Source organism: Penicillium odoratum (assembly GCF_028828045.1).
Source record: "Penicillium odoratum strain IBT 22623 chromosome Unknown utg000003l_segment0_segment0, whole genome shotgun sequence".
NCBI lineage: Eukaryota > Fungi > Ascomycota > Eurotiomycetes > Eurotiales > Aspergillaceae > Penicillium > Penicillium odoratum.
In genome coordinates, this window is record NW_026643145.1 from 2,633,235 (window position 1) to 2,659,701 (window position 26,467).

The 26,467-nt window shown below is 45.4% G+C and overlaps 8 protein-coding genes across 8 annotated transcripts; 3 read left to right on the forward strand and 5 right to left on the reverse strand.

The window, feature by feature from the left end:
• Positions 1-374: 374 nt before the first annotated feature.
• Positions 375-1,523, forward strand: N7520_004233 (NAD(P)/FAD-dependent oxidoreductase; the record flags this gene model as incomplete). Its single annotated transcript, XM_057138168.1, has 1 exon — positions 375-1,523. The coding sequence occupies one exon, from the start codon at positions 375-377 to the stop codon at positions 1,521-1,523; it is 1,149 nt and encodes a 382-aa protein (XP_056998633.1).
• A 2,688-nt stretch (positions 1,524-4,211) lies between these two features.
• Positions 4,212-5,992, reverse strand: N7520_004234 (putative GABA permease; the record flags this gene model as incomplete). The annotated part of the gene is made up of 4 exons (XM_057138169.1): positions 4,212-4,999; positions 5,061-5,638; positions 5,720-5,790; positions 5,852-5,992. The coding sequence occupies 4 exons, from the start codon at positions 5,990-5,992 to the stop codon at positions 4,212-4,214; spliced, it is 1,578 nt and encodes a 525-aa protein (XP_056998634.1).
• A 1,235-nt stretch (positions 5,993-7,227) lies between these two features.
• N7520_004235 (uncharacterized protein) lies at positions 7,228-8,598 on the forward strand (the record flags this gene model as incomplete). Its single annotated transcript, XM_057138170.1, has 5 exons — positions 7,228-7,428; positions 7,501-7,605; positions 7,658-7,879; positions 7,930-8,072; positions 8,136-8,598. 5 exons carry the CDS (start codon positions 7,228-7,230, stop codon positions 8,596-8,598), a joined length of 1,134 nt encoding a protein of 377 aa, XP_056998635.1.
• A 449-nt stretch (positions 8,599-9,047) lies between these two features.
• N7520_004236 (phosphoenolpyruvate hydrolase family protein) lies at positions 9,048-9,942 on the reverse strand (the record flags this gene model as incomplete). The annotated part of the gene is made up of 2 exons (XM_057138171.1): positions 9,048-9,799; positions 9,855-9,942. The coding sequence occupies 2 exons, from the start codon at positions 9,940-9,942 to the stop codon at positions 9,048-9,050; spliced, it is 840 nt and encodes a 279-aa protein (XP_056998636.1).
• A 2,208-nt stretch (positions 9,943-12,150) lies between these two features.
• Positions 12,151-14,362, reverse strand: N7520_004237 (uncharacterized protein; the record flags this gene model as incomplete). Its single annotated transcript, XM_057138172.1, has 3 exons — positions 12,151-12,409; positions 12,470-13,638; positions 13,694-14,362. 3 exons carry the CDS (start codon positions 14,360-14,362, stop codon positions 12,151-12,153), a joined length of 2,097 nt encoding a protein of 698 aa, XP_056998637.1.
• A 318-nt stretch (positions 14,363-14,680) lies between these two features.
• N7520_004238 (Tm-1-like ATP-binding domain-containing protein) lies at positions 14,681-15,979 on the forward strand (the record flags this gene model as incomplete). Its single annotated transcript, XM_057138173.1, has 1 exon — positions 14,681-15,979. One exon carries the CDS (start codon positions 14,681-14,683, stop codon positions 15,977-15,979), a length of 1,299 nt encoding a protein of 432 aa, XP_056998638.1.
• An 805-nt stretch (positions 15,980-16,784) lies between these two features.
• Positions 16,785-16,964, reverse strand: N7520_004239 (alcohol oxidase; the record flags this gene model as incomplete). Its single annotated transcript, XM_057138174.1, has 1 exon — positions 16,785-16,964. The coding sequence occupies one exon, from the start codon at positions 16,962-16,964 to the stop codon at positions 16,785-16,787; it is 180 nt and encodes a 59-aa protein (XP_056998639.1).
• A 637-nt stretch (positions 16,965-17,601) lies between these two features.
• On the reverse strand, positions 17,602-17,850 carry N7520_004240 (uncharacterized protein; the record flags this gene model as incomplete). Its single annotated transcript, XM_057138175.1, has 1 exon — positions 17,602-17,850. One exon carries the CDS (start codon positions 17,848-17,850, stop codon positions 17,602-17,604), a length of 249 nt encoding a protein of 82 aa, XP_056998640.1.
• Between the last annotated feature and the right edge of the window lie 8,617 nt (positions 17,851-26,467).

Sequence of the window (26,467 nt, forward strand, 5' to 3'; positions counted from 1 at the left end):
TCCGTATGAGGCAGAGTTAGAAAGGAGGAAAGTCATGTGATATATGCTGATATAAGCTAAGATGACCAATGAAATACAGTAATTCATGACTGACTTGTGTGCGGTCTGAGCGGCCGAAAATGACCGCCGACCTACAAGACGATTATAAATGGACTCGTTACCAATCAATCAATAATTAGCAAATTTGAAATCCATTTCTAGTTGATAGTTTTTACAATGTATTTCGATTCGCCGCGCATTATCTTGCCGTGATTTCTCTCTCTTTATATTCTGTTCAACAGAGGTGGCTGATCTTCTTCATTACAACTCCTTTAATCCTTTTGGGACTGTTCTCCGATCAACCCTCCACAACACCATACGGAACTTTTCTCATGATGGCTAGAAAAAACGTTTTGATTGTCGGCGCCTCTCATGCTGGACTTGGAGTTGCAAATGGACTTCTTAAAACGAACTCTGATAAGATCAAGGTTGTCCTGATCAATCCCTCGGAGAAGCACTACTTCAATATTGCGGCACCACGAATATTAGCCAAACCCGAATTCTTTCAGCCGACTCAATACCTTCTCTCTATCGAGAGCTCATTTGAACGCTACTCTAAGGAGTCATTTCAGTTCATCAAAGGAAAAGTAACCGGCATCGATACCACCTTGAAGTCAGTGAACATTTCGTCGCTACAATCGGCTCTTTCCTACGATTATCTTGTGATTGCGTCTGGTAGCACGACCGCTTCCTCGCTGCAGGGAGAGCCGGCCCCTTTCAAGTCTTTGAATGATGATGGTGATGTGGAGACCTCCATTCGCTCGATCCAAAATGTCATCTCCAAGGCGACGAGTATTGTCGTTGGCGGGGCAGGTCCGGTTGGTGTTGAATTTGCGGGCGAGCTTGCTGAGGCTTTCAAAAAAAAACCAGAGGCTTCGATCACTCTCATTTCCGCGACAAAACATGTCTTGCCTATTTTGAAGGAAGGAGGTAGTCTTATGGCGGAGCAGGTCCTTGCAAAAATGGGCGTCAAGGTGCTTACAGCCCGCAAGGTAGTTAATGCTGCGCGCAAAAATTCTGGCAACAAAACCCAGTGGGTGATCAATCTAAACAGCGGCGAGCAGCTTGAAGCAGACGTCTATATCTCTACTATTGGGGTGGTCCCAAACAACCAGTTCCTCCCTCAGGCCTTTCTCTCGGCCGATGGCTGGGTCAAGGTGGACGACAAGTTGCGTGTCCCAGGAGGGTCGGATGATGACTCAATATATGCACTCGGGGACATCACCACGCAACCACTGCGCACGGCAATCAAAGTGACAGAGCAAGTCCCGGTGGTTGTTACTAATCTTAAAGCCGCAATCCTTGGTCAGGGAAAGTTTACTACCTATTCTTCAAAGGGCTCTTTGATGATGATTGTGCCTATCGGAGAAAGTAAAGGCACGGGCCAAATGTTTGGATGGAAACCTTGGGGATTTCTGGTTTCTAAAATCAAGGGGAAGGACTTCTTTGTTTCCAAAGCTGCTGGGATGCTCGGTTTGAGCTAGACATGAGCCCTCTATTTATGATATTCTGAATTGGGGTTTACTTACTTTCATTTCCATTATGTACTGTTACCTCCGACTCTATCGTAGACCACCCATGCGGTTTCTGAATAGCTTCGTTAAATGGAGTTTTCATCAATTGAAAGTCTTCTGCTCTGTCCCCGTGGTCGGCGCTACCCGAATTGCCCCCAAATAAGGTGAAATCAGTTGATCATGATGAATATATAGCGAGTGAGAAAGCGAAAATTGAATGTAGCTGGATATTTTCGATAGCTGGCAGGGTATCTCTTTGTGAGTGATGATGATTCACTCCTATCCATTATAAGAGCAGTAAACAAGTAGTCACTTCCTAAGTCAAGTATTTACGTTTCTCTCTCTCGAAAACAAGTACCCCGGTAAAGTGGTGGACGAATCCATTTCCGTGGCTGATTCCAAGGTAAGGTTTTATGGTCCACCCGGCCACTTCCACAGATCGAACGTGGGGAAGTGGAGCGTTATTGCGGGGTAACAAACCACTCGCCTTGCAAAGATGTCAAAGAGCTAGCAACAAAAGAGTAAAATTACTAGGTTATTTCCTCAGCGTGGGGGTATATAGCTCTAAATGTCACCCTTTGCAGCCTACAATCCTCATCTATCGAAGTAACCCCCACGCTTTTAGCACGTGCGTACTCCGAGTTGGCTTTTTCAATAATTCGGAATAAGTTGAAATTGCGGACGGGCAGATAATTCTGGACTTTTGAACTTGGTCATCGTCAATGATAAGTGCTTGAGGTGACCCATACCATGGAAAACTGAAGCACGAAGCAGAGAATGAAGGGGTTTGGGAGAGACTGTAAGCCCCCACGAATTGAGACTCTGGGTACCCAATTGGTATCCGTCCGTCCAACACCTGTAAGGTTGTTGGAGCATGTGCATCCCCTGGAGACTTCCAGTGTTGGACAGTGGGGGTTATCTCCACCCCTCCCTTTTCTTTGATCCTTTCTTTCTTTATACTCCGCACACAAAAATTCCATGCTTCCTTCTCCAGGCTGTGGAACTTTATACTTCAACTCAAATCCTCCTGGAAAGCCGGCTTATCCTTCTGTCCTCTCATTTATGTCTAAATCCTAGGAATCGTCTCAGCACCATAAAATGATTTGGAAGCTCAAGGACGATGGGAATACGCCTAATGAAGTCTACAATTGGAGACTATATTCTGCCTGCATTTCGGCAGGCTTCTGTGGGTTCTTGTTTGGGTGAGCTGGCCTTTCCGTTACAGCTTGTCTTTAGCAAATACACATTTAACGTAGAAGTGACAGCTATGACAATGCATTCATCGGCGGAACTCTCGATTTGCCTTCATTCAAATCTCAATTTGGTCTGCTTGGTAAATTTACAACGGAAATCAACCTGTCTAGCAATATTGTCATCACCTTTCAGGTCGGATGTCTCTTTGCATGTCTACTCTCTCTGCCCTGCGCAGAGGTTCTCGGTCGTCGCCTTACCTTAATCATACCCGCCTGCATACTTCTTATTGGAAGTGCAATTGAGCTCATTGGTAACCTCAATGCACTCTATGCAGGGCGTTTGCTGACTGGTCTTGGATTGGGACCACTGACCATGGTCGCCTCGCTCTACGTATTAGAGATTGCCCCTGCTGCGTTTCGTGGTCGATGTATCGGGTTCTTCGAAATCATGATCCAGCTTGGCGCTCTTGTAGGTTTCTGGATCAATTATGGTGTATCAAAGCACATAACGCCTGGTTCAGCCTTACAGTGGCACATCCCCGTGTCGCTGCAGATCCCTCTTATCAATATACTGCTTATTGGATTGGTCTTTTTGCCTGAAAGCCCACGATTCCTGTTAAAAATGGATAATTTGGAGAAGTCTTCTAAGACCCTTGAATATTCAAAGAGGAGGCATTGCCCATGCAGGATATAGCACTGCTACGGAAGCCAGTAGCGGCCATGTGGTCAGATCATTATTTTTGTACTGTATTATACCAAAATATCCATAGTTTCAGTATTATCCAGTACTAATACTTACCTAGGCTCATTTCAAACTTGACTGCCTGACCCATAGATTAATCTCCCACCAGGGGGAATCGAGTCCCTTCTTAAGCGGACCTATATACTCTTAAAGATATCTATGATACTATTTATGACTATAGGGATAGGATAACGCTGACCAGATCTGTTAGAACTTTAGAAGTTTGAAGATCTACTTACTAGTTAATATAGACTAGGCGGGAACCGACATATGTAAGGTTGAGGGACTATGTAACATATGCACAGTCGTTTGCTCCCTTGTAAATAACCGTTTTCGGTACCATTTTGGCCTGGTTTTGGGGATCTGACCGCATGGCCGCTACTGACCTCCGTACACTGCTTGATGGCTGAATCGGGACTAGCGTGAAGGAGAACTTTTACTCTCCTTCACTTTGCCTTGGCCTGAGAACTTACTTGAATGGACTTTTCCCACTAGAAACTACTTGCCATGTTACAGGCTACGAGAATAACCCCTTATTCCCCCACCGAGAGCACTACAATTATCTATGACTTGATTAAAATTTTAAAATGATTAATGTGTGCCCCACTAACACCGGATGGGACGATCTCATAGATATTAAAAATTTTGGTAGATCCATGGGTAGAAGCCAGTACATATAAAATAAACGACCCAGGTCAAAACATAGGCTAGCCATACGTCGGTCTAGTCCTCGTGCTTGACATCCAAAGCTGGCCCAAAATAGTCTTTTCTTCCCTTAATGAAATACATGAAGAGGCTAAGTATGAAAACCGAGCCAAAGATCACGACACTCCAGTTGAAGTTTTCAGCAGTGACCGGTAGCTCGCCTGGCCAGAATGACCAAAACATCGCGAAAATGGAGTAACAGAGGCCAATGATGTTCACAGCCAACCCCAAATTCCGCCCCATATCCCACCGACGAGCAGGTAGGGTATCGGGATGCCAAATCTTTCGCCAGATCACACATGTGATTGACATCACGTAAGTGTACATCAAAGCCGCGGTGTTAACAGAGATGATGGCGTTGAATGCAGTGTCAGAGCCGATGTTGATCAGAGAAAGCAGGCAGCTGATGATGCAAGAGAGGGCGATAGCATTAACGGGAATTTTCCGCTTGGGGTCGATTTTGGCGATCCATCGAGAGCAAGGAAGACCATTGTCACGAGCAAAAGCCCATGTCTGGCGGGAGGTGGAGGCGTTGAACATTATGTTGCTGAAAATGACAGGTATCAAGATGATAGCTGTTAATCCGTTAACTCCTGCGGTGTTGGTAGCTTGCTTGAACACGTAGAGGAATGGGAAGCCTGTAACGTCGTTAATGGAATCTTCGACAGAAGGGGTGGCGAAGAGGTAGGCAATCAGCAAGATGGCAGCCATGATTCCATTTATGAAATATCCCCAGGCCATAGCCCGTGGTACGTTCCGGCCCGCGTCTTTAATTTCTTCCGACATATGCGCACAAGCATCGGAGCCTGAGGGCTAGTTAGTGTCTTTTCCATAGAAGTATCTCCATACGAGTAAGGTAACACTTACTAAGACATCCATAGATAGCTGAAATTTGTCCAACCATCACACTCAGTCCCATTGTAGGTAGACCTCCTAGATTTTCCCAATCCGAGACAAAAACGGCCTCGGCGGTTCGGTGAGGCGACATAGCCCACAGGACGATCAAAATCACTGCCCAGCAAAGGACATGAAGAATCATCAAAAGATTACTCATAATTGGCATCAGGTCTGACGCATAGACATTGAAAATATACGTCACCAGAACCATTGCGAACACAAGTAGAGTGCCTTGCCAGCCTTGAGGATCGTAATCCGGGTTACGAACACTGATCAATCCTTGGATGATGGTGCCGGTAAGGAATGATCCAGAAGCTGTTCCGGCTTGCCATGCCAGTACAGACATCCAGCCAGTGATGTAGCTGAGGAACTTCTGGTGACGAGGCGAGGAAAATTCCGATACCCAATGGTATTGGCCTCCATCGGTAGGTGCCATTGAAGCCATTTCTGACAAAGACGCAATGATGAATCCGAATCCGATAAAGGTCCAAATGTATGACCAGAACATGCCTGCCAGGCCTCCATTCTCCAATCCCTGGTAGTTCGAGCTGCAAGGAATTAGTGAGTTTGTTCTGTACCTCTTTCGGTCGGAGAGGCTTTTTTTCCCCCTTATTTGCAATTGAACTCACATGATCAAATATTCCCAAGTAGCTTGCAAGACTGATGCGAAGCTCAATGCCGCAAGAGGTCGCATGTTTCTCTAATTCAAGTTGCAGAACATTAGCTATGGATGTGATACACGCAAAATCGAGTGGACGAACCTTGAACTCTTGAATCTTTCCCATGCGATGCATTTCGTCGTCGTCCAGTGCAGTCGCACCTTTTTGGGAGGCCTCTGAATTCCTGTAATCTATCCCCATGTCCAGCGTCTCCAAAGCGGTCGCTTTGGTTGAGGTTTCCATGATTTCGATGAATACGAATCCGAAAAGAGCGACGATGGAATTAATTTCACAGGGATCAAGGGGCGAAGTAGAGTATTAAAATTCTACTTGGATAGAAAGGCCGGAATACCCGTGAAACAATGGATCACTAACTCTGTACCCCGTGCTCCATGCTGCCCGGTCCTGCCCCACCGAGGGGAACGGGAAAAACAGGCGAAGTATTCGAAAGCTTCCATTTCGGCTAATTACTATTAAATTGGCCGCGTGTTTAGCTTGAAAATCATAACATAATTCGATCTTCTTATCAGGGCCTAGAGCGGCTTTGGTATCCAAAAGCGCGTGTTTTTACGGCACTAGGCCAGATTTGCATGGTCCAAATTGTTCGTCTCTTTACTAAGTGGGGAACGGACGGCCACAATGTAACAAAGCTGGTTGTTTAAGCAGAACTGGAACAAAGTACAAAAGAACTGCCAAGACATTATTATGGGGTCGTCAAATCCCGTGGGTCGATGTTCTCCACAGGTGGCCAACATGTTCATTGGCTTTACTCTGGCCCGGCCCGTTAATGACCCCCTGATTGGACCGATTAGCACAGGAGCGGGAGGGTAGACAAGTCCTTTCCACTTGTAACCCATATTGTCTACTTTCTACACTGAACCGTGCATCCAAAATCTTCTTTTAGTCAATTGTTTCGTCATACGTATTCCGTAGATAAATAGTCATATCCCCAAAAGTGAATATTGGTTGGCAGACTAAAAGCTAACCTGGAAGCTGTCTGGAAAAGGAATTGAAGGCAACGCCATTTAATATAAGGAACTTAATTTTTAATTGACGGCCTTTACTCCTTTTGTTAACTCCAGCCTTGACATGGGTCGGCAAGGGTTGCAATCCCTGCAATCCCTGCACTCTCTGCAATCTCTGCAATCTGGTTGGTTCTCTACATGTACGGAGTACTTTCAGCTCACTTCCCATGAACATCCGGTCATGTTGTTTTATTGTGGCGCACTAGGAACACCCACAACTAACATTGGCTTAATAAATAATGCAGTTCTACAGCGTGCCGAATCAAGGTTGATCGCCGGGGGATTGTTTTTGACCACTCGGCTCGAAGATCTTACCATTTGACGATCTGTGTTTTCTTCCCGATTCAACATTTGAAAACGCCTTGAACCCTCCCTCTGATGCTTCAAATGTGAAAATTTTCTGGTTCCGATTTATTTTCCTACCGTTGATGTTCACACGGTTCCTAGCTTGTCATGTCTGCCACTTCGATGACATGGCCTTCGGGTGTGAGCCCTCCTCTTACAACGAATAATGACCATGACCATAGCGGACTGATTGTAGTCATCACTGCAACCAGCTTGTCTCTGGTTTTGTTCTCTCTCGCAGCACGCACCTTCTCTTCGTACCATAGGAATAGCCTGCAACGAGATGATTATACATTTGGAGCTCTCGTGGTACAGTACTCTGCACTCCATTGTAAAATGACAATACTTGAGCTGGTTGTTTCTGAACTAACAGACTTCTAGCTTGCAGCAATTGTCCAGATTATCATCGTGTTTTGCCAGGTCCACTACGGGTGGGGAACTCCGATCGATAGCATCGAGGCCACGAGCAAAGAGCAAATGTTGAAGGTAACTTGTTGTGGGGAAACTTCAAATTTTCAAGGTGATTAACATCGTGAAGATAGTATATGCTGCCGATATCTTCTCCATTATTGTGCTCGGTCTTTCAAAGATGACAACCTGCATGTTCTATGAGGGCCTATTCTCCCAGATACAACGTCGGCTTTCCCATGTCATTCTTCTGATCATGGTCGCTTGGACGATAATCTCCATGCTTTTGTTGGGAATTAGGTGTTCTTCGAATCCCTGGTCTGAAATCAGTGTTGCTCAATGCGGTGGATTGGTATGACTTGTCCCTATCGCAGATTAGTATAAGCACTGATCAGGCTACAGCGCCCCCGTTGGGAAGTCATCACAGCCCTCGACATTTCCACCGAGATTTTACTTCTTGTGTATGCCGCACTTGCAATTAATCAAGTCAGGATTTCGACAAAGAAAAAGATCGTGGTGTTTTGCGCTCTCGAGAGTCGAATTTTGTGGGTTACTCTACCAGAAGATTAACTAGGGATTCCTTTGCTGATACCATCATGTTACGATAGACTCATCCCTATGGCGGCAGTTCGGCTACACTTCATCCTGGCCCAGCTCTCCTCGAAAGATCCAACTCTCCTTGGGTCCTTTGCCACAGTCTCGACGGAGGTATACGTCGGGCTAAGTGTTACCTGCCTCTTGACAGCCTTCCTCAAATCCTTCGTCGCAGTCTATGAGGACGATATTGGCATATCATATACCTATCGGGGGCCGTCGAAGTCTGAATCAAAAGGCACTTCCCAGTCTGATTCTCGGTCGAGAATTGCCGCGTCTAAGGATGCGCCGTCTCGCAGGCTCTCTCGTAGTGTGAGAATACAGCGAGGAGTAAAAGGCTGGGAGCGAGAAGAAGACCCAATCATTGAATCATCCGAGGGTATTCAAGGGTTACATATTATGAAGACTGTACATTTAAGCGTGCGAGAAGAGTCTATAGAGCTATCAGAGCGAGATGGAACTATAGGTGTCGAATAAATTATTCTTCCCGTCTGTCGCTTTTGATCTGGTGGAACATTGGAAAGTCGAAGAGAGTTCACTTTACTAATATCGTACGTCGATACCTGATCTGTTGTGCAGGGAAAAAAGTGTTCGTGTAGATGCCTTAGGCAAACGCCCCCGAAGGGATTATCCCCACAAGCACTGAGCCTAATATTCAGTCTGGATACCTGGAGTATGTAAAGCTCCAACAGGAGTGCGTACCATAGCTAAGTTGAACTACCTGGGCGTTGCCGTACTTAAATGAATATTTCTGCGGCTCCTTATTCCTAGAACATGATATCGGGCAGTTACGAAGGAGATTTCGTTACAAGCGCATTTCTTGTCCCGAACAGCCCTGCCGTTATCCAGTCTTTAGTTGGCAGTGAGAGTTGAAAAACGATAATAATGTATGTATATAGCATGTCTAGATCTTTTTTAAGTGTACATCAATTTCGCAGAGGGATATTTTTGAACTCGGCCGTTGTATCCTTGATAGCCACTTCCACAGGAAGTCGCTCCATAGAACTAGCTCCATAAAAGCCATGCAAACCCTGTACCCGGTCCAGCACAAACTTCGCATCTTCTGGAGCAGCGATTGGCCCACCGTGACAGAGAACAATGATGTCTTTATTCAATCGCACAGCTGCATCCCGAATATTCTGGATGTCTGTAACACATTGCTCCAGTGTCTTTCCGGTCTTCGCTCCAATCAATCCGGAAGTTGTCAGACCCATGTGTGCAACAAGAATGTCTGCGCCGGCCTTCGTCATGGCTTCGGCTTCTTGCACGTTGAAAACGTAAGGGGTAGTCAGAAGGCCCAACTTTGCCGCATGTTGGATCATCTCAACTTCCTTGTCATACCCCATACCGGTTTCCTCTAGGTTGGCCCGAAATTGACCATCGATAAGTCCCACAGTGGGGAAATTTTGAACACCGGCGAAGCCCAGATCCTTCAATTGTGTCAAGAATCTGGGCATGTGCTTGAATGGATCGGTGCCACAGACACCTGCGATCACAGGGATATCCCGAACAATGGGAATGACCTCCGCAGCCATTTCGACAACCACTTCATTGGCATTGCTGTATGGCATCAAGCCTGCAAGACTTCCGCAGCCAGCCATTCGGAAGCGACCGCTGTTGTAAATGATGACAAGGTCACCTCCACCAGCCTCGACTGATTTTGCAGAGAGACCGATACCTGCAAGATATGCATGAGTAAAAAAGGGTCAAAAAGGACCTGAGCGGATACGTACCAGCTCCAGCTCCAATGATAGGCTTCCCAGCTTCAATTTGACGACGTAGGCGGGCGATTATCTCGCTGTGGGAGGATGTTGACGTCATATTGTGACTGAAATTCAAAAATTTAGGCTTGAAGTCTAGAGACAACAGAGATTGGTATAGGGACACTATAGTGGTGAGAATGCAGTTATGTATAGTCTGATTTATTAATGGTCGCAGTCGTGGCAAAAATTAAGGATGCGGTGGGATTATGTCCGAGTTGTAGGATGACGGAGTTAGGGAGCGCAGAGAGCGGCGAGCGGAGAGCGCATAGCGGAGGTAGGGGCAAAAGTGGAGACAGCGGATACATGACGCGGAGATAAACCTGAATGATGCACAGCAAACGGCAAATACAGCACAAACTATCGGTAAACTTAGCTACTAGTTGTTTTGTGGGGTAAATTATTACTGCAATCTAAAATTATCTGTGGGGAAGCGCTCATGTGCTCAATACTTATATTTTGTGTGGCCAGAATTTGCTTAATTTCTACATCCCTAGTTCTTTCATCAATCTTGACTTCATAGTAGGATTTCAGAATGTCTGAGCCATACATGAACGCCGACAAAATTGAGGCGTGCCCGAGCAGTGATTATATAGAGAATCACCAGGTCTCAGATCGCCCTGCACTCTCTTGTCCCACCGCGCGCCGTGTCTTAGCGAATCCTTCTCCTTTGGGGCTCCTCTCCTTCGCAACTGGTATATTCCTACTTTCGATGCTCGGAATCCATACCCGAAGCATCGAAAAAACCAACATGGCGATTGGAGTACTGCTATGCTTTGGCGGTGTCTGTCAATTTCTTTCCGGAATCATGGAATTCATCAACGGAAATACAGTGCATCATACCCAGAAAACCCCCCCATCTGAGATCAGTTCTGACTTTAATTGCTTCTAGTTTGGCGCCACAGTTTTCCCATCTTATGGAGCATTTAACCTTAGTTTTGCCATGAGTACATGATTTTCCTCTCATTCCGGCCGACAAAGACTGATGTATTATTTCCCCAGTATTTCTACCTGGTACGGGTATCCAAGCGGGTATGGAACGATACAGCCATTTTGATGGGTTAATTATGTGGTGCTGACCTAATATACAGCATACACCGATGCCAGCGGCAATATACAATCGACATTCTATGCCGCCGTGGGAATGTACTGTTGGGCTTGGTTTATTCTGAGCGTCATCTATACCCTCGGGGCTATTCGTAGCTCGTGGATCCTGTTTTTCACACTCGTGTTTCTGGACATTGAGCTTTTGTTACTCGCAACTGGGTATATGTTGAACAATGACCACGTGCTCGTTGCTGGGAACTCGGTCGGATTTGTAGTAGCATTCTGCAGCTGTACGTCTCTAACCCAGTGCTTCTGCCCTTTCCGGCTTTGCAGGCTACCGAGCTGAATCACTAACTATCAATTGTCTTCTCGACAGATTGGGCTGGTACCGCCGCGTTTCTCTCCGAAGTAACACCACTGGCGATTCCCACATTTCCAATGAATAACAGCCATTGAATGATGCTTTGGGTCGGACAACACATGGCTTCGAACGGTAGCCTTTTCCTTTAGGAAGAATTGAAACATTGCTTTTTGAACTTCGTATGAGCTATAGCCGAGTTGGAACACTTCGTACTAGGACCCGTCTGAAAGTTTTAGGCAGCATTGTTTTCTATTCTTAATCTTGTGCGTTACGCTGCACAAATGTATCTTGACGACTTAGATACGTTTTGATTAGTGATTGACTAAGGCGATTCTGAAGGAAAAGAGTGCATTCAACGGAACAACTAAGGCTAGGCTCATGAGGAAAAAGAGAAAGAGAAAGAGGTATCCTGCAAGCTAATTCTGATTTCCCGAGTAGACACCATGTAGCCGGATATGCAATGTCTTCCGTCTTGTCAACAAACAAACAACCAAGCAGCACCACGCGTCATTATATTACCTAGGCCTGGTCTGATGTGATATATAATATCAAGACGATCTGGTCTGAAATAGTAGATTAAACGAATAGAAGGACCGGTGAAAGATATGTACTTAATAAAGTATCAAACCATGATCAGACTGTACACGAGTGCATTGACCGTTCTTGACATTATCACTCAAAATACAATCCATGAATCATCTAAGTTACAATAAATCTTTCTATTATGGATTATATCAAAGAAATACTATACATATTATCTGATTTCGTATTCGATAGCCATGAAGAATACTGCTGGAATGCCGAAGAGAATCAGGAAAGGCCGGTAGCTGTGTTTTGTGGAGGTATAGGATATCCGAGGATTCAAGGCGCAGTTCCTAATGATGCGATTATCGGATCCCATTGGTCCCAATCCATATTGACCGGGTTGGTCCATTGCTGAGGATCGAGATGACGGACGAGATTGGGAAAGTCGATACCGTCGGAGAAGAGTGAATCTTGGCCATTTCCACCATTCCCGGGGTTCGTTTCGACATTGGAGTCATTCTGCGATACAGCCATGATTCCTTCACCGTCGAGCCCAGCTGATACCCTTTCTAATGTATTAACAAATCGGCTCGCTCTATTGCATCGCATCAGCCTTGAACGCACGAGAGAGATGCCATTGAAATACTGGACTTACAATATATGGCCCAGAATGTTTGCAGTCCGGGTACATAACTGACTTTGAGGCCTCGATGCCTCCAGTCTAGCATGGCATTCATGAAGTAGCCGCAAGACTTTTAGAAAGCAAGGTTCTTCAGGATGTATAGAAACTATGAGAACCAGGAGAAAAGCGGCATGGAAGGCATGGAAAGAGCCTCGACCACGAATATACCATTGAAAAGGTGTGAACTGGGGTAGTCTGTGGAAATCGGCATGAAGTTCCAACACTCGCTGTGCGCTTTCAACACAGCGTTGCTTCGACCATTGATGCTGGGAGAGATTGGAATGTAAGTCACCCAAAGTAGCACTATGAAGAAGTAAAACGAGATGGTGAGTGAAGCTCAGCAGCAGATTGGTGTGGACCACTGAAAGATTTAACTCAATCATGGAGGCATAGCTTTGTTCCAAGGAATTCAATTCCATTTGTATGGCGCCATCTAAACGATGAAGAGCGGGAGAATTCCCCGGTTGGGTTACAAGGATCGGGTTGGAAATTTCCGAGGATATGCGGAAAAGATGCGATTTCCGTACCAAGTATGAGACAGGTGTGCTGCCTGGCGACCGTTGGATTGGCAATGGCTGTCCACGGACGATACTCTCATCGTAGACCTCGGCCGGGGGGAGAACCCGTGAGGAGAACACTGACGGGTATATATCAAATCCAGTCATTGTGAGATTTTGGTTGCAAAGCAGAGTTGTCAACGCTAACCAAGCGCGACGACGCTCCTCAGCTTCGACGATATCCAAGCGAAATGTTGCCGGATCAACATGGCAGCCGATTGAGAGGGCCAAGTGATAGACGAGCCCCAAGAGAGACCACGTTTGCCCATGACTATGATGAATGCCATATATGAGGATAAGGAGAGCTTGCAGCGTGGAGATGTTGTGTCGCCAAAGATAACGATCTGCCTCAAGACATCTCATCGCAGCGGTATAATATTTCTCTGTGATCTCGGTGATACGGTCCCATGGGGTGGCTTTTCGGCTCAGAGATTTGAGTAGATGGTTGTCATGCTCAAGGGCAAGGACAGCAGTGCCCAGGATAGTGAATAAGAGAGCAAGCCATGATAGTGATGTTTGATGAGGATTTTCAGAAAATTCACTGTATTGGCTGTGAAACGTAGGACCGTGTAAAACGGGGAAGAGCTAGTTTGCAACTTTTCAGCAGCTAGCATGTCGTAGTAGAAGTAAAAAGACTTACTGGCGCAAACGATCGAAAATAAATGTCTTTCAGTTGATCACAATACTCTGCCGGGGGAAGCTTGGCTAAGAGATTGGGCTGATTTTCGGTGTCGTGCTCGCCGAAGGGGTAGGGGCCACTGGGAGTGTCAGTGACAGCACTCTCCTGGTTCGGAAAAGTGCCATCTTGGGACCCTCGTTGAATAATGCGCCAGCTGGAAGTGGCTGGAAGAAAGCGCACGTGTCCTGAAGTGGACGGAATAAGTATGCCTGCAGAGGCCGTGGGAGGTGGTGATCTCCATGAAACTTCTTCATCTAGGTGGATACCGGGAACGGTGGCCTGCGGGGAATTAATGTTATGGAGTTGATTCTTCGCGTGTAACAATTGCTCCAGATTTTCGATTCGCGCTAAGAGATCTGCATTGGACTGTCCAGTGCTATCCTGCCTGGATTGCAAGGGGGCCTCGAGAGACCTCGGGATTTCTGGCCTTGCCTGTTGTTGTCGCGACTGCAACTGTGTTTGTGAGGACACTCTTGGCTGTCTACTTGTTGTATAGACGCACTGCTCCAGTGGAATCCGACGCCGAACACAAGTGGCGCATGGTGGAGTATCCCGGGTACAGCGGATTTTCCGAACGCGGCATGGCTCACAAGATACCGGAAGCCTATGACGTGCTTTTTGGGCTGACATATTGATGCCTACATTGGAAGTATCGCTAGTGCCAGTGGATCGTAATCCCCATAGAGAACAAAGTGAGTAAAACGGCGGACAAGAATGGAGAGGGCGGGGGACGGAGAGCGGAGAGCGGAGAGCGGAAAATTCCAAAGGTGCGGAGAAGGCGGTGATAACAGGGCATGTGATGTCACATACCGCGACATTACAATTCTGGCTGAATGGCTGATTGGACGCATTCTTCTGACGGCAAATTGGCAAATTGCTATTAACCTCTGTAAATAATCAAGATTGGTTTAGTATGGGTGCTTGCAGCAAACCTTCCTACACCCCAAAATGCCACACATCATCCTCCTGGGTACTCTAGATACCAAACGTGAAGAGGTATCATTTATCTACACCAAGTTGAAAGAAACCGCCTCTCGCTTTTCCACACCTCTTGAAATCACTTTGATTGATTGCGGCCGTCAACCAATCACCGACAATGCTATCACTATCGGCCATACCGAATTAGTGGAGAAGTATGCACCAGACGACAACAGAGGGCTATTAGATTTACCCCGCGGTGAAGCTATCAACTTTCTGATCACCTGCGTTATTCGTTGCGTCGAGGACTTATTGCAAAAACATGAGATCCATGGTATCATCGGTGCAGGGGGTAGTGGAGGAACTAGTCTAATATCCGCGGTGATGAAAACGGCCGTACCGATTGGACTCCCGAAATTGATCGTCAGCACGGTCGCGTCTGGGAACACAGGGCCTGTGGTAGGTGAATGCGATATCACTCTCATGTACTCGGTGGTGGATATTGCAGGCACCAATCGACTGTTATGCGATGTACTCGAGAATGGCGCTGCTGCAATGTTTGGTATGGCATCGGCATACCAACACCGACTGAACCTCAACCGGGCCGTTGACAATGGAACCCGATCGGCTGAGAAGAAGCGGATTGGTATCACTATGTTTGGTGTGACAACTCCATGCGTGGATACCATCCGGTGTTATCTGGAAGAGAAGTACAATGTGGAAGTCTATGTGTTCCACGCGACTGGTCATGGTGGCAAGGCCATGGAACGCCTGGTTGAAGAAGGCCATCTTGATGCGATCTTAGATATCACAACTACCGAAATTTGTGATCTCATCGCTGGTGGAACCATGAGTTGTGATAACAGCCGCCTTGAAGCCACATTACGGAAGGGTATCCCTAATATCATCTCCGTTGGAGCTACTGACATGGTCAATTTTGGGCCGCTTGACACCGTGCCAAGCCAGTATCGGGATCGCAACTTGCAGGTCCACAATCCTAGTGTGACACTAATGAGGACTTCTGCAGAGGAGTGCCGAAAAATTGGGGACTTCATGCTCGACAAGTTGAAACGTTTTTCTCGGGATCCAAGAATGGTTGAGGTGTGGCTTCCCAGCGGGGTGAGTAGCATGGCGACGGCAGGATTGCCATTTTCAGATCCCGAAGCAGATGCAGCCCTCGCCACCGTTCTGGATTCCGGCTTAAAGGGCAGCGACATCAGAGTGATATCGCATGATCGAGACATTAATGATAATGGATTTGCGGTCGACATTGCCTCTAGACTGATGGATCTTGTGGCAGAGCACTCTGAACGCAGCCCGGCGTCTTAGGCGGAGGCTTTCTAACAGCCGATCGCTGTCAGCAGACGCAAAGGAACCAACCATGTCACATCTCATTCAGCGAAAGGCAAAAGAAGGGGATTATCTAAGATCTCTCTGGCTCCCAGCCAGTCAGCGAGTGTTTTGCTTGGGGACTGTCAATTATGTATGGGATTGAAAGCGGTGGGCTTCTTCATTTATAACATTAAATCATTTCAATAAATCGCAATTGGGCAAGAACTAGCCTGTGAGAGTTCTGTACGGCTCCAAGTTGGCATTTTCTTGGTTTCCAGCTGTAACTATGGATTAGAAGAAGTGTAAGTAGGCGTAGGTGTGGTGTTGTAGAAAACCTTGGAAATAATAAAATCCTCTTTCATACCATAAACTTGGAAATTCTTCGAGGAATGGTTGGATTTTGCTGTACAATACTATTGGAGTGTTAGGTCAGGTGAACCCCTCTGTTTGTTCCAGCGGGTGTGTCTGAGCTAGATCTCTCTCTCTCTTCCTCCTTCTCCCCTCTCTGATCAACAACTCTGAACTTTTTGTTCATTCTCACAATACGATATAGCATCTTTCTTCACCTGGCCGACTTAGAATGTAGCTGTCGACAAATGGATTTTCCAGATGCCTATCATGACCAGGCAGAAGTCACTGATATACAGAAATCACTGACATACAGAACAAATTTGTCTCTACTATCCAATTAGCATATCTGCTACCGCTTTCCAAAAGCATACATCGGCGCCTGATAATGACCCGCCAATGCCACAAGCAGCGCACTAGCATCGCGGACGCGAAGATTCTGGACGCCATTCACTCAGTACTGGGTGTCAACCATCGTACCCATCGTAGCCGTGCCAAAATTCTTGGAAAAGTTACCCCAGACAGTCCGCATCCGCCGGTCCAGGTCTGAATCAATGTTTTCGCTATTCAATAGCTCAATATCAGGTGGCGGAGTCTCGCTGTCGACAACCTCCTGTGCAACATCAGTCTCCATGAACGTAGGGCAAGCCGCATACCCGTGCCCATCGCGGCACGATCTGTCTCAGTACCGATATAGTCCGGGTGAGCACTGAGTCTCCCATCGCATCCGTGCTAGCAAGCGTGATACTGCCTCAACTGGTCGGTAGATAAAGCACGACGAGACTGCTGATGTAATTCCCATCAAGAGCGGAAACGGAGTTCAGACTGACGACCGGCAATTGACGTGAGACTGTCATCACTCTCGAGTGGCTTCGGGGCCTTTAAAGGTATATATTATTTGTATGGAAATCACATGCCTTTGCGGCCCGCGTCATCCATGGTGCGATCTGATATAAAAGTGTGGGTACAAGTATACGTGCTTAGACATCAAGCGAATATCATTTAAAGGTTTTTTTACCTTTGTTATTATGAAATCACAAACCGAAAGGAATTGACAATCGATTCATCCTTCCAAGGTAATTTGATTTTCACCATCCACCAGTAAAGCCGCGGGGTTTGATTATTACGAGAATTTAAAAGGTCCCTTGCTACATATAACGACCGAGGGGGGTATAGGGTTTCCCTTTTGTTCAGGTACAAAGGACTTGAGTGCCGTCCTTTTGATTCTACTTTTTAAGAAGTTAATTTTACTTTCGCAAAAGCAGGAAAATTTAAAACGTACGACCCATTGGCCATGCATACAGCATTCGGAAGGATGTGCCCTTGGTACATTTGCCGCCGTTTGAGCTGTAGTAGCCTTGTGCAAGTCCCCCAAGAACCTGTTTGCAGCACCAACTCTGACCTTTCGGGCAAGTAGCACCTCTTTCTTCGAGATCTGATGTAGATTCAAAGTCCTCAGCCGGATAAGCAGCGGCCATGCCAGCGAGGGTAAAGGCAGCAAAGAGATTTTTCACATGCATATTGAAGAGTAGCGTAGTAGAAGTCGATGTGTTTCTTTGATCTGTTGTAGTTTACGAAACGTGAGTTAGAAGGGGATGGAAATCGGTGAATTCTTGAACTTTTAAATAGTTTTACTGGAACATCATAAGGTCGGAAGTTTCAGCTTTAGCTCGTCTAGCTTTGATTTACTTTACCATTGATGATTCATTGGCTTGAGAAAATCTGGTCGGTTTAAATAGAGATGAGTCTAATATGCTCAGGAGTGGCGAGATACAGCAAACATAACTTGGAAGTTTGGACTATCTAGTGAATACCCATTGGGATGCTTGTCTCCTGAAATCATTTTCACGCCCATGCGCAGATACGAAGTTTAACTCGAGCCATTGCCAGCATCATATCGAGATCAGTGGCTGAAGCAGCGTAATGAAGTTATGGGAGAGGTATACGTTGGTGGAGATTATGTGGTAGAGCGTGCCGTAGGAGATAGTATCTTGGTCCCTAGGTCTTGATTACTGTTCTTGGCAGAAGACTACCCAAACAATACTCTGTCTAGATTCCAAAGTCAAAAGCGCCGGATGTTAAGACAGAGGGGCGGAAACGCCAAGGCCGTGATCCATGGTTGGAAAGTCAAACTAGGCTACCGAACTAAAGAGGATGAATTAAACTAGGGGGTTAAACCAATATAATTCGACTATGAACGGAGTAATTAGTTATTTGAATCAGCCAGTCACTCGATGATCTTTAGTTTATATTATATCCATATTTTAGTGGAGGGCTTAATTCCGACCCAAGAGATTTTACATTACAAGAAATCGAAGTTAGTGTCATGCCCAGCTATAAAGATCCTAACTAGGCGCCTATCATCGACTTCTAAGTGACACAAGTACCCGCCCACGATACCCTGAAAGCACTCGTTCACATCAATTTATGCCAAGAAATTTTGCGAAGGAGAACGTGTATCAAGAACACATACTTTAGCTGAATAGCTTCCTGTATCTGTCGGGTCGTTGAAGAACCCAAGTGATCAATAGAGCGAAGATGTCACACTGCCAATGAATGGTTTTTCGACCATGCAGCAAACAGATACCGACGGAAATCAGCGACATATATAAGACCCCGCTTTTCTTCAAATGTTGGAGCCGCAGGCCGTTTTGATTTTTCACGTCTAACCATACCCACCCGTTGACGACGGCCTGTTCTATTAGTTCACTCGTGCATGTCGGAGTCTTATGTAATGCGTAATGCCATACTTGGATGGTTCGATACGGGTTGAGTTTGATTCCTTCTTTTATTCCCCGATCGTGATACTTTGCCAATATGAAGTATAAGAGAAGATTGCCGAAAATTTTCCTTTTCAAAAATTTGATAGTATGTTGAATCAAGCTGGTTGTGATTCACTCTCGCCCTCACTCACGGCCCCATGCATAAAACGCTGATTTCCGTAAATCTCAAAATCTTCCTGAGTCGAGTTTATCCTAGGGTTTCGCACGCTTCTTTTCGGTATGGAACTAGAGGAGCTGGGGATATTTCTGGGCGTCCTCGAGTTAGGAAACCACCTAGGCGCGTAATGGCGAATCAACTGGCGGAAATATGGTAGAGAGCCACATAAGATGATAAAGTTGGCCTCGATATTTCTGTAAATTTATTGAGTTTAGTAAGGTAGGGCAAAAAGAGAGGATTGGAACAATTTCGAGCTTACACCAATGTAGAGGCAAGAGCAACTTTGTACGAGAGATCATTTGACGTCACTAGTGGCCATATGGTTGCCAGTCGCAAGATGCTCGTGACAGTGGTTCTTGAAGGTTTTGTTAGCAAATAAGGGTAAGCAGTAAGCAATGGTCACAGCACTTGAGATAATTCCCAGGGCTTGGCAAAAGGTAGTAACGGGATTTCTCACAGGCAACCGATACCAAATACGAAAATCGCCCCCAGCTTCTCCGCAAAACGCATTCTTAGCTTCCATACAACTCTCATGGGAATCAGAATCAATGCAATATCGCTGGCAGTATTCGTGGCAGCTGTTGCAAGATATAACCCTGGTCGGTTAATGCAAGACCCTCCTAAAATGGAAGGACTCCAATTTTTCGCGAGAGGGTGGCATGCAAAGATAAGCGCTAGAGTTAGTGCTATGGTGTATCCAATAATTACAAAACCGACAAAATAGAGCGTATATACCCAGGTTCGGACTGAGTTCAGGAGCCTATAGTACAACATAAGCAAGGCGAGCTTTGCAAAGGCGAGACAAGGTATATAGACAATCGCGGCAGCGAGAACGACCTGTGTCGAGTAAATTTCAGGTTTGGATATTAGCTGTGGGAACATTTGAAACCGGGGAGCAGATTCTCCCACATAAATACAGTACCTTTTGTAAGTTCCCTAAAGCCGATGCGGACAGCTCTGTAATGTGTATCCCGACCCCAGCATTGCTAAATCCATCTTAAACAATCCCAGTGAGGCAGGTCCTTTCAATAAAAAGGCACACTTTAACAAAGCCATACTTACAGAGGAGTGTTACTTGAACACCAATGGCAAATATCTTTTCTGGTCCAGACAGGTAAGTCATTTAGTTCACTAAATTGGAATTGAGATATGATATTCACCCAGGCAGTGATAATAAACACTGAGTATGAATATTGTGTCAATTTTACGTTCAAAGCAGTTGAGGTGCCGGTCAAAAGGAGGTTTCCTACCATCATCCCACCAGAAACTCTTCATTATGAAGGTCTTCGTGTAAATTCGCATCATGAGGCAGCTGGTGCTCAAACTCAGTCCTAACCCAACCAGCACTTGATTTGTCGTTCGCAACCATGGCGTTGGATCCGCGGAATCCACCATAGTCGAAGGGAAGCCAGCCATATTGAAAAAGGCTCAATGAGATGTTCCGTTGTGTCTGAGGCGAGACATCTTGCAAAAATAAATAGATTGAAACCTTTTAGTAAGGAAAATAAAATAAAGAACAATTTAATGAGGTACTAAGCTTGATGGTGAGCCCAGAAAGTTGAGATGCTTGAAGCTTGAAGTCGTAGTATAATCTTGGCGAACATGAATCATCAACTTTTGCCGCATTGAGTACTACCATGGCTACGGGGGCGAATAGGGGCCAATTTATCAATACTGTCGGAACAATGGATCATGTAATCAACTTTATTAGTCAGCGTACCACATGTTAAATTGCTGTGGTGGAGACTAGAGAATACCAGACAAGTACACAGACGTGACCCATACCATTGGTACATGCTGTTCGACCCTGATTACGTGTTCAGAGAAATAACGTGATCCACGGTCGCCCGAGCGACACGGCCGCGCGAGCGACCCCACCAACTTTTCAAAAATCACCAATTTTCAATGACTATTAAAACCACAAAAACGACATAAATTTTGTTATCTAAAGCGAGTAGGGCAGTAAGTATATGTATGCCCTTTTATCCCGCACCCAGAACATGTCATTTGCCGCCGAATTATAGGCATAGAAGGTAAGGTAGGCTCAACAACCGCATTTGTAGATACCTCTGGTAAATATATATCTTTACTTACATCTTCATCCTTGTAGACCACATCATCTTCACCACCCTCTAGACCCCCAAAGATGCCTTTCTGGGTAGTAAATTTTGGTATTGTCTCTCTTTTTTTGGTCTGTTTCTTATTGGTAGCCTCTAGCTGGGCGCAGCGATTCTGGAGAAAAATATGGTGGTGGACCACTTTGATAGTCATGTTGTAGGTCTTCTCAATCTCCCTTTTTGTTGGTGAAGAAAGGATTGAAGAAGAAGATTCTAGACCTTTTTTGATCCGAGATTGCGATTTTGTGAATTTTGAGAGAGTCCAAAGAGTATTTGGATCACTATCACTACCGGAAGAGAGTGGTCTTTGAGAGATGATCTCGAAAGGAGGAAGAGAATCCAGGCGCACATTTAGCTTTTCCAAGACTTTATTAGTATCGAATGGTGCTAATCCAGTAGCTGAAAAGCTATTTTGTATAGTAGAGGTCTTAAAAGCACCAATTCTCGCATCTGCGATTATTTCAAGGAAATCCTCCTTATCAATAGAGTTCACTCCATTCCGCATCAAGGTTGAAACCGCTCCTCCATAAAGCCTCTTCAAAACCGAAAAACAGCCCACATCTAAAGGTTGTAAAAGGTGAGAGGCATGAGGAGGCATGCAGATTGCGATAATTTGGTTTTCTTCGCAAAGTTGGTCAAATTCGGGGGTCAAATGACTCCCATGGCCATCGAGGACCAGTAGGCAATATTTTCCCACTCTTGTCCCAATATTTGGAATAAAAAGGTGTTTCAACCACCATAAACCAATTGTATTGGTAGTCCAGCCATTTTCACTCATAGTGAGACGTGCTCCTTTTTGATTCAAAAGGAGAAAGGGGCGTAGATGCTCTGGAAACATTTTTCCCTTGAAAATGAAGAGTGGAGGCATAACACTTCCAGAAGCTCGAATACACTCAATTGTGGTTACCTATTCACGATTTCCAGCCTGTAAAAGAGCTCTTTTCCTGTGGTATTCTGTAGAAGTGATAATTTTTTGTGTTACGCCGATACCCATAGCAAAACCACTCTTATCAAAGTTGAAGATATCGTCTGAAACAATACCCCACTTTTCAATAGTCTTTTGAACTAAATCAAACCATGGCTTAATGATCCGGGGGTCTTCTGAGAGTGCTCTCTGATAGTCGTATTTACGAGAGAGTCGAGTAGAGAGATTCGGGTGTCGTTTGATGAATTGAGAAGGCCAATTGATACCAGTGGTAGATGGTGTGTTTTTCTTTGCACTAAGTAAAAGATTGGCCATATCTCGCAACATAGGCAAAGTAAGAGCTGCACCTCTTGAGTCCATATCAAGTAGCCAATTCTCTATCGATTGCTCCTCAATTTGGGTGAATATGTGACCAGATGCCCTCTTTTCAGCAGCAGATTCGCGCCCATTGATCCGGGCCTTCAAAGTTGAGACAGGTATCTCAAAAGATCGTGCAGCAGCTGCAGCAGAGGGATATTTACCATCTTTTATAGCTTTTATAGCTAATAAAAGGCGACCTTCTTGCTCTATCAATTTTGTTTTTTTCTCAGAGCGTTGGGGTGGCATTTTTGTTGTGGTTAAAAAGTATGTATTATTTTTGAAGTGGATTTTCGATGGGGTCGCTCGCGCGGCCGTGTCGCTCGGGCGACCGTGGATCACGTTACCTCTTATCACATGACTATTATTCACCGCTTTTACCACTTTTGTACTGTACTGTACTAGAAACCCATAAATTCTACCATCTGATATCCACCCACTTAATTTCCACCCATCTCCATCTTTTACACCTTACACCTTACACCTTACACCTGCACCCTTTTGCCCACATGCCGCGCCCACATATTAACCTTACTGCCCACCGAGAGGAGATATAGACCCTTTCTAAGAGCGGAGCTACTCACGAAGCTATTCACCATGCCCTGGCCACCCATGGGGTGCATATGATCCTAATTACGCTTAGAGACGACTTGATTTTAGTTGGGTATGATTGGCGGAGTTTAGGTGCAGTAGAGGGTGTTACAACGGAAAGTAGTTGATAATCTAATGTCTCGGGCGGGTGACAAATTTTAGTCTCGGGTAACGAACTCTGCGTTTGCAAAATATGATAATGAATTTCTGTTTGATTTCGCATACTAAATAATACATTTTCCCATCAGTATCTTCCACACAAACCACTTTTATTCTTCAAATTCCACCACCACTACCACCCCCGCGGTCGCCGCAATCACGCCTAACCCTATCATCTCCACCCCTCAGCTTACCTAGGTCAATACTCAAGCTATATAGCTAATAGGGTATGAGGCTATTGAGACCTCAAAGGGTGTACTACAGGGGCGAATAGGGACCATCTCACCGCTTTTACTGTAGTACCTAGTAAAATTTGACTAATAGTACACTAATATTGGCCTTATTACTGTAGATAAGTAAATTAATGTTCGCTAGAATTCTAGTTTTGTTACGTTTTCTGCCATTCCTACTATTTCTGCCTGGTTTCTAGGGGTTTTGATAAATTGGCCCCTATTCGCCTCCGTACTATGCTCGCTTCGATATTTGGTTGACTTCGTGGATGCTCGTGACTAAGCCAGATGCATGTTTAATCAACGTATTTCACAAGCGGGCGCCCTGCACAGGCGAGCGCCGCACCCCAAAACACCATAGTAAATGCGATAAATTATATCTCATTTCCTTAAAAACAGTGGTTTATGGGAACTTTTCCTGGCATATTACATGTAGTTATCTATATATGATATCTGATCATACAAATGAGATTTGAAATTTTCGATCATCTGGGGACCATGATATATTTCTCGAGTTGAACGAAACAGTTTTTAGTATCGTAGTGGTATGAGAGAATGATTCATTTAAACTTGATGTATGTTACCATAAATCATTATCGAATTTTATCGAAAGATAGTCTAAAATGATTATGGAAGTACTTGTTGATATATGGGATTATCAAAAGTGTTTTGGGGTGCGGCGCTCGGCTGTGCGCGGCGCCCGCTTGTGAAATACGTTAGTCATCGTGCCACCCACTTAACACCGTATGGCAGCCGATAGTTTCATGAGGTCATACCCTTGCTGTGGATAATATAATTCATCTACTTGAGATACTTTAGTCATTTAAACATAAATACATTCTTCCAGATCGCCAATCGTAATAAATTTCAAGACTGCACTAATACCTTCGTAATCTGTTCGAACCTCAAAACTGGGAATCCTGACGATATGACTCTTGGTTATTGAGATATGAAGCAGTGATTCATCGTATGTACGGCTTCATTACCTTTGCGAGTTGCTTAACGACCATGTAATTGCATGTGATCATTCAGTGGAAGAAGCCTTGGCAAGCCATTCAAATCAGCGGGAAAGCTTTACCTAAATTAGGATCGACACTTGCCACCGCGTTTCAAAAACTAAGAACAGGGTCAGCTGTTCATCAGGTCTAAGAAGGTGATTCATTTAAGGGTTACATAAATTCTTATTCTTCTCTTTCATAGAGAGACTTTTTCTTGTATGAGACATTTCGTTCGGCCAAGTCCCGATAGGGGCGTGCGAGACGAGAACAAGGTACAGACTACTCCATGTCTATGATGAAGACAGCTTATTGCAAATGGATCCTAGGAGCCTCTCTGTCCGGCCCACCAACGCCAGGGAGTACTTTTTCTTGGTTTTCCAAGAATCTGCACAGCTAGACACATGGTTCCTACACATAGCTTCTGGAAAGTCATAAGAGCGACATCGCGTTTAGACGCAGATGACTGAGACAATCAATGCTTTGAAGAAGATAATTTGTCGTTCTGAATCTATAACTCGGATTAAAAGAGGATATCCAGCTGACAATCCACGGTCTAGCATGATGATCAGACTAGGCAGGACTTTGCCATTCGTGCTTCCACAAATTTGCCTGCAGTTCCTTGATATGAGCAAGGCTAGCAAAGATGATGCCCGCATAATTACTGACGCCGTGCTCAGATTTGAAGCCGCTCACATGTGGGAAAAGGAGGTTGCGAATTTGGGCGCCCTGATCGGTTGAGCTGGAAGTTGCATTTGACCAAGGCACGGAACTTATTACGCGGTTGAAGCTCGACTCGGAACATGTTACGCGGTGTAAATCAGCAAAACGGCCAATTTTGAAGAAAATTCCGACCGAAGACCCGGTCGTTGAGGTGGGGTTGGATAGCAGCCAGTTCTCCATCGCGAGCAGCCTCCTTGCGCAAAGATGCTGGCCTCCACGCGCACTTCTGACAGTGAAGAGACTCTAAGTGTTGAGGTATCAGCTTCGACTTTACAGGCTGATCAGGATCGCGTCCGGCAAATATGCACATTTCATGCATCTTAATCATTCAATGATTCAAGTGTTGGGCACCCCGTCACTACTTTCACCCACCAGGCTAGCAGGGTGCAGGTTTCTCGGAGCTGATGTCTGGTTGCTGCCAGTGCTGAATGACGGATCTTCACAGGACAGACTGTGACTAATTCTAGACCATGCCCTAGGGGCTGATACTATAACCACTAATGTCTAAATGGGCGGAACAGTCGTCGTTCTCGACGCAAGCGAAGAGCCTAGAAAGTCGCTTTCTTCAGCTACAACTAATACGCGATTAATTTCTGACAAGCGACCCAACTAAGGACGTAACAGGTAATTTTTTCCATGACGAATCTTTGGCGCGGATCATTCAGTCGATTATTCCTGAGGATGGATACACCTTGATTGATTTATCAACTGCGGAGAGCCTCTTATGCCGTATACTGGACTTAATTCTTCCCTTTGTTCAGAGAGAGAGAGCTTTACGACCCTCTTGAGCCACAAACCTCGTCTAGAGACGACTGGGACTAGACATCACCTAGGACCTGTCGTAAGCAAAAATACAGGAACGTGGGGAATCCTTGACTGGACTTTGCAAAAACTCGAAAATTGTATCCCTCGACGAATATCCATTCCAGATCGTAGCCGCATCTAGGTTGAAGTCGATTGATTGGCATTCGTTCCCTGAAGTGCCTGTTGCTGTTGAGCCGGTCGACTTTCGTGCTCCTTTCCCGACACGATAGAACATATTGGTTGGTGGGTCTAATTGGAGCGCTGGGACAATACCTGTGCTCAGGGATGGTTTAAAA